The 14099-nt window shown below is 41.7% G+C and overlaps 1 protein-coding gene across 7 annotated transcripts in view; it reads right to left on the bottom strand.

Moving 5' to 3' along the window:
* The window catches only part of LOC131473877 (Kv channel-interacting protein 2-like), a 155557-nt gene that overhangs the window by 2976 nt on the left and 138482 nt on the right, over positions 1-14099 (bottom strand). For 5 of the 7 annotated variants that reach the window (XM_058651469.1, XM_058651468.1, XM_058651467.1 and 2 more), the window contains 4 exons: positions 1356-1480; positions 1153-1222; positions 763-833; positions 501-608 (listed from right to left, as the gene is read on the bottom strand). In XM_058651469.1, the coding sequence (XP_058507452.1) occupies positions 501-608; positions 763-833; positions 1153-1222; positions 1356-1480 (374 nt within the window). Of the gene's footprint in view, positions 1-500; positions 609-762; positions 834-1152; positions 1223-1355; positions 1481-2194; positions 2298-6109; positions 6607-14099 lie in introns of those variants that run through there. The other 2 variants (XM_058651465.1, XM_058651464.1) reach the window with 2 other exon arrangements.

Raw genomic sequence — 14099 nt, 5'->3', positions numbered from 1 at the left:
TTTGAGTTACTGTTGCTTTACTTTATCTGACCTAGCATCAGAAAGACATTTTCACCCACACAAGTACCACTGTCTATTCTCTGTAAACCCTTGAGACGGCTATGAGGAAAAATCCCAGAAGATCAGCAGCTCTGAAATACTCAGAGAAACTCATTCAAAGTCCCTAAAACCCCATTTCTTCCTCATTCGGACACTTGGTTTGAACTTCAGCAGATTGTACTGACCATGTTTACTAGCCCTAATGCGTGGAATCGCTGCCATGTGATCAAATTGCTATGAGTCGAACGTGGCTGGCGCATGCATGTGTACATACCGGAGCAGAAATCTAAATTTCAAAATAAAACTTTGTGTATTCAGTGAGGAATATCCTGGAGGATAGTTTCCACGTACGCAATAAGATGTTGATAAAACCTTCACATCCCTTAATGAGGACATTACTTTTGCAAGTTGCAGTATCTAAGTATGACGTGTGTGTGCATGTGTGTGTTTGTGTGTGTTACCTCTTTGGTGATACAGCCATCCTTGTTCAGGTCATAGAGGTTGAACGCCCAGTTTAGCCGGTCATTAACTGTCCCTCTCAAAATGATGGACAGGCCAAATACAAAGTCCTGGATCAAAGAGAGAGAGAGAGAGAGAGAGAGGGAACAATGGCACTGTTTTGGTTTTACTTTAATTTTAACAGAAGGCAACTTCAAATTTCACTGCAGCACATACTTTTAATCCAGCACCGAGAAAAAAAAGGGACACAAGAGCAAAGCTCACCTCAAAACTAACAGAGCCATTCTTGTTAGTGTCAAAGGCTTCAAACAGGAAATGTGCATACATACTTGAATCTGCAAAGAGAAAGAGACTCACTGTGAATAACCAGGACTGAGATCTTTGAAGAACCCCGTTTAACAGCAAGATAAATACAGCCTCGATATCCAAATAATTGTGGCTTAATAACACACCATGGAATGAGAAATTGCCTCTTTTGCGGCGCACTCAGCAAAACACATTTATAACGAGCTAAGTGTGTTTGTTCCAGTGCGGCGACAAAAAAAAGCTACACACGCACACTTCTACGGAATCAAATAAAGGGCGATATTTATTTATGCTTTTACTGTAAATGAGTGTGCGATGGCAGCCGCAGATTCTTCAGTGACGACTCACCTCCCTGAGGAAAGAACTGGGAGTAAATGGTCTTAAAGTTCTCCTCGTTCACCACGCCACTCGGACACTCCTGAGGGACACACACACACACACACACATGCAGATGAGAAAACCCATTACTTCACACAGCACTGATTACACATACAAGACAACGTGGTTACTTAACGTGAGTCATGATTACATGACACGTCAGCCAGACCTACATTTTTGAACCCCCGGTAAAGGACTTGCAGCTCCTTCTTGGTGAACTTGGTCTGCTCCTGCAGTTTGTCCATGCTCTCTGGGCGATGGCACACGGTGGATAACTCAAAATCATCTTCCACGCTGTCTGTGTGAGGGAGAGAGCGGCGTTAGTTAGCATTTATCACCGCTCACACCCACACAACGCCGCTCAGGTTACGGCCCTGACGGGACCGACTTACTTTACTGAAGCCATCAAACTGACGACGAGCTCATCATACGGTGCAGTACAACTTTTAAATGTAATACAGAGCGCAATAAAAACATATTACTTTTCCGCAATCACTGAGAAAAAAGTGACAGAAGAGTGATTTTCTACGTATAATCATCAGTCAGGGTACACGGCCAAGACATGTCCACACACCTGCGTTCCAGCACAAGCTGTTTGACATATTCAGACGGCAAATCATGGTGTGTAAAAACCTCTATAAAATGACAAGTTCAAGTATTCTACAGACACGGGGGGGGGGAGGAGTCCTGTCCCGAGGAAGTGAGAAAATTGGTTTAACATTAATGACAATTGTACAGTATAAGAAGAGAAGGGGCCACTAACAGATAAAACTCCTCACATTCTCAGACCATCTGTTTCTCCAAACCTAATCTCACAGCCTTCATGTCATACGTTATAGCTTCTCACAGCCTCTAGAAACCACCTCACATGAACTTCTCACACGTGATAATAATATTTTTAAATCAACACCAGTCTGACCCACACAAACACCAGCGGTTCAGTGGGTTTGTGACGCGTGCACAAGTGTCACTGAAAGAGAGAAGACATCAGGTATAGAGAGTGAAGGAGCACTTGCTTTGACTGATTGAGGGGGCAGCCGGGGGTTTGCAGCACGGCAGCAACTTGAGGAATCGCTGCTTTATGGTTTTTTTGCTTTGGCTGGTGGAAGGATTACCTGCAATCGCCAACCATAGCACAAAGGTTAGACACACACACACACACACAAGTCTGTGATTTGAGTCGTACACACACACACACATGCACACATGCCTTTAAAACCAAAAAAAAAAAACATGCAACGACAGACCAAATCATGCCGTTTGGGCAAATTGGTAATTGCCTGCTGACCTGGTTTAGAAATGGGAGACCACAACAGTCGATACTAACACATAACTGCAGCACAGCATGAGCTCCACATCAGACCGGCCCTCATATTGCAGCACAGTCAGTAAACCACAGCACAAGTCAAATATCAACAGTTGGAATTTTCAATCTGCTGAAACAAGACCATCGTTTCACTTTGCGGTATTTTGATATGTATTCATATTTGACGAATACGAGGCTGAGCGAAACCACCGCGACCGAGCCTAACATCACAGTACAAGAGTAATGATGCCTGGTGTTTACAGAACAATAATGAAAAACCCTTCAGAAGAAGTAAAACACACAGGCGTGAACCCACGTACTCACTCCTGCCTCTTAGTTTCCATGGGAACAGTCCCCTCACCCCTTTCAGCAGGACCCCAGCGGTCTGAGGGATGGAGGCCATGACCACGTGAAAACCAATACAACCACGGTACCTCCACTCACAATCATGTGCCTCTGCACCGTGGAGCCTCAGGGACTCGGCCCTCCTGTCCTCACAGGCTCCGGCGTCATTTAGAGCCAGAACACGCTGAACACATTGTCCAATAGATCCAGATTAATATATCCAGCTGCTACGCAGAGGTCCAGCCTTCAGCCTCAGGGTCTCTCTCTGTGTGTGTGTGTGTGTGTGTGTGTGGACATTATCATTTATTTTTCCATTAGGTCCCATAACAGCTGATCAAACATAAATGAAAAAATACTTCCATCTGACCATCAGTCAAAGGGACAAACGTTCATCTGATTAATATAAGTAAGACACGGAAGACTAATTGTGTAATTAGCAATGCCATAACTCCATCTGGAGAAAAAGGGGGGGATTTAAAAAAAAAAAAAGGAAAAAAAAACAACAACTTCCAGAGCAGCTACTAAATTACCCTGAAGTGAGATGGAGTTAATCATTTATTTATGTTGATAATTATTTATTTCAGAGACTCATTGGTATTCATGGTATCCACAACACACAAAGGAATGGCAATATTCTTGGTTTGCAAGTGTAGTTGAGTAGAAGTAGCAAAAATCAAATACTTTCATACTTTCATACCCCTAACCAGGGGTGTCAAACTCAAATGACGTGGAGATCAATGTCTGTGTATAGAGAAAAAAAACAGTTCAGTAGTGGATAGGCAAGATATTCTTTATTCTATTTATTCTATTATGATATCGCATTAAAGATATTCGTAAATTATATTTCACAGAATATCAAAGTATGGAATCATGCACAGTATAGGCTTCACAATAAAGAGATATTTATGACGCTAAATAAATCTCTTCATAGCAAAACACTTAATTTTAGTTACCTTAGTAACACGTGGACAACATAATATAACTACAGTCGAGACTGAACAAAGCAGGAAGAGGCCTTCCATGATCATGGTAACTCAAGATAAAGACACAAATCATTATTAATATAAGACCAAATACAATTTGCTCAAAAAGAAACTTGGTCGTGTAGTTCAAATGTCAATTACATGAACTTGTGTAAGTGGTGGATGAGGGCAAACGGGGGTCAGTGAGTACGTTTGGAGGCAACGTGACGAGTCATCACAAAACTAAACTACTAACTGAATATAATGTCACGTGCTGATTGTTCTGGAAGCTTGGAAAGAGGTGGGTAAAACAAAAACAACGCGGTGCCTGAAATACTTGAAAGAAGCGTCAATGCTTGTTTTTCACCTTCTGCCTCTCTCTCTCTCTCTCTCTCTCTCTCTGTCTTACAAGTCTCTCCATCTGAACTTGTTTTCCTCTCTATATTTATGTCCTTTTGTTGGTGATGAAATTTCTGGCTTGTTGTGATGTGTTTGAGTAATGTACACCAGCTGTCTCAGAACAAGTCTCCCTTGGAATGGAGATATTTGATCTCGGAGGGAATAACCTGGTTTTAAATAAGCACGAGCCCACAAGCTCATCTCTTTAAGGACCCTCTATTTGATACAAAACATGCAGCCCCAAATAATCCATCCATCTGTTCACTATTAATACGACGCTGACTGTTTCAAGTTGACTAATAAAAGGGAAATTAGACAGATGCAGGGCTTAAGAAGGCAGGTGCACCTCACATTAACTGAATACCTTTTGCTGAAAACAAGTACAGGTTACTGTGTTCCCTGTTATTCAACATACAATCAATTTGTTCTCAAGCCTTTGAAGTAAAATGTTGTTGTTTTTTTTTTGAGTGGCACTGACAATGAGACCAGAAATTCTTTCATTTTGCCCTGAGTAGGTGGAAGAGTAAAAATCTGTCTGTTGCTCATTAGACTGCTCTACTGTCTGTATTCATCAGCTATTGTGCAGCATTATGACACTCTTATCCAACGTTCCCTGCGATGGTTGTGCAATTAGAGTTCAAGAGATTTCCCCAGGGCACACTGACGAAGCATCACAACTCAAAAACATTCAGAACAGCTTTGATTGGCAACAAATGTTTGGCAACGGTATGGAAACTTCTACAGGAGCTTCGCGCCTAATAAACCACAAAGAACCGAATGAAGGCAGTAAATATGCATAGTTACAGCTCAGAGCTGCTGATGCACACAACTGACCCGATCATCAGCTGTGGTCTCAGACTCTCTGGACATAAGAGTGAATTTCATAAATATAAATAAATATCAGGCGTCAACTGAGAACTTCCTGCTGGTGCAGTCGGTCCTTTAATCGTCTGTGTTTTGAAATGAGGCCTGGCACTGTGATCTATAGTCCTTCATCTCTTCCTGTTGTCAACGGTGCCCCAGATATTTAAAAATTGCATTTCCATAAAGTTGAAGGACTCACGGGAGACAAAGGGAACTAAAAAGAGACAAAGGGAACTAAAAAGAACACCATTTGAATGGAAGTCTATGGCAAATCGCTTGATTTATAACATCAGTAAACATTTGACTGAGGAGTTAATGGTCTTGATAGCTCGTCTCCAGTTTGATTGACAGCTGGTGTCGTCCAATAGGGGCCTGGATGCAGGTTAACATCTGTGAACGTCTATTTCCAACACCTCAAAATGGGAGTTCAGATTCCTTTTGGTGATGTCATGAGCAGCAGTTTGCAGTTTCTCCCACAGACACTGGCTCCATGGCTTTCAATTTAAATACAGAAGTTACATGAACACACTGATGTTTGCTTTGTGTCTGTTCTTGTCTTCTGATTGGCTGGAGCTAAACAGCCAATTGTGTTGATCTCTGTCATTAACATGATGCCAATGCAGATTCATAATGCTGAATCGAGCATAAAGAAGCCGGTGAGGCTCCTGGTCTGTGCCACTGGAAGTTAAATTAAATTAAATATTGACAAATTAAGACTAGATTTGTATACATCATGTGTTTGGGATGGGGTTTTTTCCCCCTTCACATACAAGTTTAGAAGTTTTTAATCTCCTACAATGCAGCAACACAAGCATTTCAGTCTCAGACAAAACATTACATTCACAGACAGAGACACAAACACAGGACGATTAACACAAGTGGGAAACATAATAGACCATTTTCGCCCCTTAATGACACATCAGACACAAACATACACTGACACAGATGTAGAAAGCCTGTTTTGCAGCTGCGTGTTCTCCTCCTAACGTCCCTCTCACCAGAGTCATCATTACTCAGTGCCTCTCCCTTGCCTCCACACCGTTTCTCTTACCTGTCACAGAAATGTCGATAAGCCCCAGAAAGTGCATCAGTTTGAGGGAGCTGCAGACCACCAGGAGGATACCCACAGTCTGCAGCCCCTCCACTTCCCACTTCTCCTGGAAGAACAGATGCATCCTTTCCTGCTTCCTCTCTCTGTTTCTGTCCACAAAGATCTTTCTCTTGCCCGGGGGCAACCACGTTAGCCCCCTCCCCTCCAGCTCCAAACAGGAATACGCCGTCTTTGTCGCTCCGGTCTCTCCTCTCAGTCTCCCTCTATGTGCCGGCATTCGCCCATCCTAACTCAGCAGACACCCCACCCGCTTTCTTCACTGAAGGTAGATTGTTATTCCTCTCATTTCTTCATCCAGAGAGGTAAGTACGTGACAGCAGAGATGTCGACTCGCTGCTCCACCCCCGTCACCCTCAAGGCTGTAATAGGTTGTTCAAGTTCCAGGTGAAGTTTGGACACTTCACTGTGTATGCCCCAGCAGCTCTGATGATGATGTTGTTTTCTTACTCTCTCTCGCTCTCTGCTTTTGAAGCTGTTGCCTCTTAAACGCCTCTATTTTCTCCCTGCCTCTCCTCCCTCTTCCTCTCTTCTTCACCATACCTTCATCAGTATCCCCCCCCGTGTCCCTCCCCACACTTAATTGGGTCAGTGATGAGACTGAATGAGGGGAGGTAAGATGAGAGGGATGAGAAATGGAAGGAGGGAGGAGGAGGAGGAGGAGGAGAGAAGGGAAACATATTAAGGACTTTTAATTAGGAGGTAAATTGGGGGATAAAGAGAGGGAGATGGAAAAAGGAGGGGCATGATTTAATGGAGAAAGGAAAAAATAACAGCAACCAGGGGAGTCGCAGGAACTGAATAATGGACAAAATTAAGAGGCAAAGCAGGGAAAGACTCGCGGACGAGAGGAGCGACGCGGGGACACAAAATCACAGATGTGACAGTCTCCCTGAGCATAAAGTCCACACATGTGCACACACACACAAACACCATCGCCTGAAGGTGAAATCTGGCTATATATCATATATTCAGTTCAGTTGCAAGCCAGTGCAGATGGGATTTTTTTTTTTTTTTAGATTTAGATGGGATGGACTGATGTCACATCTGGCACAACTTTCCACCACAGATATCGTGACGATCCTCTTTTGCTCAACACATTTGTTTTGGAGATTTGACATGTAGAATTATTATTAGGGGTTTGAGCCTTTAATCAGGGGGATTTAGTTTAAAAACAAAAAAAAACAAAAAGCCACACAGATGGTGGTTGGTTAACATTTATGCCTCTTTTTTTTTGCAGGCTATGCGTGTTGCAACAGGCTACAGTTTATTTCTAACCTGTGTATTTGTACTCACTGACGAGTCATCGAAATATGATTCAAAATCTCCTTCAGGTATTTGGTTTCAGGGCAAGAACAATAAAGAAATGGACCTGCACATCGAGTGATTTGAAATCATTTGATAATCTCATGAAACCACCATTGGTCTGTATTCATACCACATTTTCTAGTTTGGTGACCGCTCAAATATGCTTTACACCCATGGTTCTCAACCTGTGGTACATGTAACACCAGTGGTACGCAAGCTTCCTCTGGTGGTGAAATACTGTTATATACCTTGGTATAAAAGGTTTGAGAACCACTGCTTTACACTAAAGTTTTGCCATTCGTACCCATTTAAACACACATCTCTACATGTAGTGCTTTTTCTCACACCTATCCATTCACATGCTACCAGCAGACCTGTCATAAACTGTATTACATCACTGTTGAACTAAATGTGCTGAAGTGTTTAAAATACAAAATGTTACATTCAGACCAACGTCAAATAGGTTTTACGGTCAATGATAATTGAGCCTTGCACAGCTCTTCCTGTATACTTCTCAATATAGCGGTGTTCATATCTCATGCCGTGCAGCAACATTCCCGCGCTGCACACACAGGAAGTGATTAATTGTAGCAGCATTGTGCTGGAAAAGCTTGGGAGGTTGGAGTATGACTGAAAACATAAAGAAGTGGCGAAACTGAAACGCTTCATAAGCAGATTGCAGCAGTTTGATGGGATTAATTGTTCTTGGCACCACTTGCCCCTGCCCTGTGCTGCCACTGAAAACACACACTATCTCGGCCAGTCAGGTCTGATAGTATTGCACTCACTGCTGTAAACATGGGAAACCAGCAGCGAGGAGCATCCTCCTCACTATCTTCTCACATCAGGCGACATTCCCAAAAGCAGTTCAAGCCTTTGAAAAGGTTAGTGTACGCGCTTTCGATAATTTAGTCAGGCCTTTTATGGATATAATAAAAAAGTTCATGGCCCCTGGTGTCACAAAGAGTATACTAGGATGTCGCCTTTTTAAACCCAAACCAGACAGTAGATGCACAGATGTAGGACACTTGATCATCAACTGTGATATATCTGCTCCTGGCCTCTCTCTCTTCTGTCTCTACCTCACATCCCTCTTCCCCCCATCTGTCCCACATTTTTCCTTTCACCCAAACCGGCCGAGGCAGACACTGCACATCTTTGACATCTTTTGTTCCTCTCCACTGATGCCCAGTGTTTGCTCATTGTGTGAACTGCTGGGGTTTCTCTCTATAATACTATAAAAGGTTTTTGCCTTACACTGCTTTGAGATAATGTATGTTGTGAGTCTGAATTGAATCTTCAAATCCAGGTACCAGCCAGCCAGATATGAGTCACGTTAGTAATAATAACGTCATGAAAAGTGTTTCCATTGTCCATGAGTCATTCATTAATGTGGTGACAGAGGAACGTAGCTGTACTGTACAAAAAGAGGCCTCTAATGACTTGCTGCAGTGAGCTGCACTGATTCTTAATTTGTGATAAACACAATACCGGAATGAGATTGGGACTCACTACTGGAAGCAGTATAAATCAGTGTTTGTGTGTGTTCTTCATGACTATTAAGAACCACGGCTACAAACAGAAAACCATTTAACTGTCACCACTCCAAATCCACAATTCATTCATTCATTGTGAAAAGGAAACCGACTATAACTTGTGGCTGAAACAACAGTCTCATGAATCATTGAGCCATCCAACCACGGCAAACTCTTTTCTCTGCACATTCTGCAGCTTTTAACAGCTACACCAACAGCTCATGTGTTCAGGAACCTGCCCAAAACAATTACTCATATTGTTGACAAAAGTATAGTCTCCCAATTTGGTGTAGGGAACAGAAAACAGTTCATCCCTTTTTGAAAGAAACTGCTCAGCTTTGAAAGCATAAAGTGACACTGCTCGTCTTCAAAGTCCTCCATCATCTTCATCGTCTTCTTCCCGCCATGTCCAACTTTGACTTGTGTTGTCAAAATCCAGATGTGAGTGTTGTTCACCGAACAGACGCGGAGGAGATCAGGCAATGTTAAAAATCCCGACCACATCAGAGGCTTCACACTGTACGTTGCATATGTATGTGTCTTTCCCGCAGTGCCGGGGAGCAGGTCGGCTCCACGACAGACAGAACAGGACCAGGATATAAAGTGGAGGTGGTATATGGGAACCTGGGCGGAGACAGGGAGGTCTACAGGGGGCTTGATGTGTCTGTGGTGTGATTAATGATTCTCAGAGTCAAAATGAGACCTAGAGCTACCATATCGCCGCAGAGCCTCAGGGAGCATGCATCTTAGAGCAGCCTTGTGACTAAATAACCTGCACTCAATCAGATCCAGACTTATGTTCTTTGGTACACACGATGACAACAGCAATGATTTTCTTGAGGTCGCAGACTCAGTTCATGTTTGAAGTCAGAAAATAGACCATGGCCACTCAAGGTACGCGATCAATCCCTGTCATTTAACACGAGAGAGTCGACTTAAGACTAAAGACGTGAAATCATCCGGCATTATTAAAAAGAGGGCTTAATGATGATGAATCCGGAGATAAATTAGGATTAAATATGAACTACTTTGCTGCTCGTAGAGATTCCTAATCTGCATCAAGCATTGTGTTACATTACGAGCATGAAACAGGCTACATAAATTTGTAAATGCGGTGATAAATTCAGATCCATAAATTCCCAGAGCCAGTTTGCAGTTGAATGAAAAGATGAAAGTGGGGAAGATTAAGGCTGGTCGAAGCTTTCTGTCACATCTCTCGCCAAATGAATCACAGTATCTGGAATATAACATGACAGAAATGTAAAATCGAGGTTACAGGGATAACGTATAAACTTTTAGATTTTACCGCACAGATTGTATGCACTAAGTCAAATGTGACATGGAGACATCTGTGAAACCATGATTATTTCAGCTGAAGAAATTATACGTATACTTTATTGCAACAGTATTTGTCAGCGTACATATGCGTAATCATGAAATTTGATTGTCAACAATCAACAAACAACAGGCGAGAGCAACACCAGAGGCTCTGTGAGACTTTACTCAAGCTACAGCGGTGGTTTTGACTGAGTTTAAGGTCCAGTGCATAAGAATTACAAGAGATGAGACTGCAGAGTGAAACCAAAGTGTTTCCAGAATGAACATGAACACTTTTCACAATTCAGTTCCTCCCCTTCTTCTTCTTCTTCTTCTTTGTTTTAAACATTGGGTTAATGGGCTGCTGTAGAAACATGGCAACACAGTAAAAGATGTTGCCTAAAGAACATAGAAAACACGCTTGTTGGTCATTTATTCATATCCACTGTTAAACTCTACCTAATTGTTAGACACTGGCCCTCGAAAGGCTGTCTGCACATGGTGGCTCTACTAACAAACGTATTGCAATGATGTATATTCACTATCCATCCATCTTCTACTGCTGTATCCTCCACATGAGGGTCGCTGGTGCCAATCCCAGCTGACATAGGGCAAAATGAGATCACCAGTCCATCACAGGGACACATAGAGACAAACAACCATCCACAAACACTCAATTAAGAATGTCCAACTTGCCTAATCTCCAAATCTGCATGTTTTTGGACTGTGGGAGGAAACTGGAGAACCAGGAGTGCTAACCACTACACCAACCGTGTGGCCCATGTTCACTATCATAATGGTAAAATTAAAGAATTTGAGACCATACATAAAAAAAGAGAAATTAGCGAACTACTTGTATCTCACTTTTCAAAGTGGTTGGGAAACATCTTAATGATTTTAAAGTGTATATTTGCAATTCCATTCAGTAGCCACTGACTTCCTTCCCCAGAGCTTTACCATTAGCACAGTTAAAATGATCTCTTCAAAGCCTCGACGAGACTCGATTATTTATAGCATGTCATCGCCAAATTTGTAACCCTAGGGAAATTAAATAAAAAAACAAGAACATAACCCATAACTACATGCACACACGTTACTTCAATGCAAATCAGATAATCCGTATGGACTCTGCGCGTCCAGCCTGTGCCTAAGGCTGGACACTGAGAGTGAATCTGCATGGCTGACCGGTGGAGAGCATACCAAAGAGCTCGGAAACTTTCTCAGATGCTCCCTTTTCTCCCTTGACCTCTACTACACAAATCACAGATGACACACAGGGGATTATATTTGCCATGCGTGTTCACAGGCAGTGTATACATTAAATAGAGTTGTGTAATCTAAGATAAGATAAGATAAAAGAGTCCTTTTTTAGTCAGCAAAGACAGTAAAGATGCATTTCCACATTATGTGAAAATACAATATAGAAAAAACAATAAGGCTATCAAACATCATAGGCATCTGTAATCTGTCCCTGTGGATGTAAATATACAGTATGGATGGCCGTTCATTTGCTGTGACGCTTGTAGACATAGTGTAGTGTAGTGTAGTGTAGACATAACGTGCACACACACACACACACACAGAATATAATACAATGTTAGGTTAATCAGGTTTAGTTGATTAGTCTCTGTGAGACATATTTTGCCTTAAGCCAGACACACAAAGTAATTGAAATACCTCCATATTTAGACGTCTACCTGGGCAATTATTCCTCTCCAAACTGATTAAAATGTCTCACAGAGGGGTGTGTGTGTGTGTGTGTGCGTGCGTGTCTGTGTGTGTGCGTGTGCAGTGAAGAAGACACAGAGGAGGTCATTGACAAATGGTGCTCAAAATTGGCTGGTATGCTTCCAATTAGATAAGAGACAGAAGATCAGCATTTGCATAGATCATTAGCTATTGAGGATATTTTTAATACTCCCATGTGGGACCAAAAAAACAAAACAAAACACAGATTTATTCTTGTGGCACTGAGTCCTTTCAGGAAAAACCACAGAGAGCTGCTAATGACTGTGTACAACATCCAGGAGAAAGAGAGGATTTGCCTTTTGTTTTTTTGGGAGGAAACAATGAGAATGTACAATGGAATTAAGATGAATTGTTTTGTTTTTGTTAATAATACAGTGACTGTAGGTGCTTTAGTATGAGACAGTCCATGGGAAAACATGAATGTGTAATATTTAAAGTACACTTTTAAAACACATTGTTTTTTTTGTTATCACATTTTTGCAATAGGATAGTTAATCACTAACTCACTTTAATCCCTTGCTTGTTTTGTGTTATTTTAATTTTGCTGTCTCTCTTCACTGTTTTTGCTGCTGTGACAAGTGAATTTCCCCAATGAGGGATGAATAAAGTTTATCTTATATCTTATCTTAAGTATAGTTGATAATTGACTCATCATTTGTGGATAAAAGTATTCGATTGCCACAAGTTACAGTTAGTACTCTTATCATTGCAGCAATTAACCTTTCCACCTGAAGAGGGCAGTGTGGGGTAAGATTACAAACACCACATGCAACAGCGCTGTTCACCTCAAGGTATTGTCTTTGTCATCGACCTTCATTTAAATTCAGCTCCAGAGACCCGGCGACCAGTGGGAGGGTAATGAAGGATCACAAGACCAAAACAGCATTAAAGCTTTATTTTTAGCCCTCTGCTATTTTGGAGTATTATAAAGCAGACATCTCACAACAATTCCCTAAACTTATTTCCATCACATCATGAACACACTGATGTGCCGTTTGCTGCCGGGAGCCCAGTCAGGTAAACATCCTGAATAGGTCGATTAAAACACAGAAAGAAAAAAAACCAACAACAAAACAATTCCAAGCAGCCGACAGGGTTTGAATGTCATCTGTCCAAAGGTCTGGTTTCATCTGTCCAAATAGTTGTTGCTAAAAAGGCCACAACAGTCTAAAGAGGAAATGATTGCCCCAGCAACTGAGTTGTTGACTGAAGCCAAACAAGAAATAACGACGTTGCAACAAAAGACGACACAATCCTGAAGTTAAAAGGAGGAAAAACAACTCAAAGCAACTGGCAGGAGCCACAGGAATATTATCCCTAATGTTTATTTGCATCCAGCTGTAAATGAAGATCAAATCGGCGCCCAGCAGCCTAAAGCCTTCCTTCCTCTGTTGCTGTAGAAATAAAAGCCACTAACATAAATGTTTTAGAGAGAGCGATGGAGAGTGATGGAGGAGCGAGCAGGCGGCACTTCTTAATCATCAAAACAAATGAAACTTTACCCAGATTTTCATTCAACATTATTAAGTGAGCAGCTGGAAAGTGAAGTGAATGAAAACTGAAAGTACATAAATATGCAGCCTCTTAGACACATTAAAATACAAATCTTTATCTTAAGCTCGGACATTTCTGAAAACCATTTTCCACTACTTATACTTTAAATGACACTAACTCTATTACTTTCACTGGCTGTTTGGTTGAGAGCAGCATCATTCAAAAAGTAAACAATGCATTATGATGATGTTTCTCTGTGGATGCAGGTCGTGGCTTAGGAAGACATATTTTGACTCTGGCTACAGAAACTGAACAACCTCTCTGACTTATTTATTTATTTTTTGTTTTCTCTACATGTTAGTTATGTAAATTGCTGGATTGTTTTTTTTTTGCCGAGTGCTGCACTGAGAATGAGCAGAGAGGGTGAACTCTTTTCCCCATCAATGGCTATTTTAACGTTTATCTCAGTTACTGGATACACACTTTACGTCACACTAACTCACACTAAGTTTGGTGTCAGATGACACTGA

This window comes from Solea solea, chromosome 15 (assembly GCF_958295425.1).
Source record: "Solea solea chromosome 15, fSolSol10.1, whole genome shotgun sequence".
Classification (NCBI taxonomy): domain Eukaryota; kingdom Metazoa; phylum Chordata; class Actinopteri; order Pleuronectiformes; family Soleidae; genus Solea; species Solea solea.
This window is presented reverse-complemented; position numbering and strand designations above follow the sequence as displayed.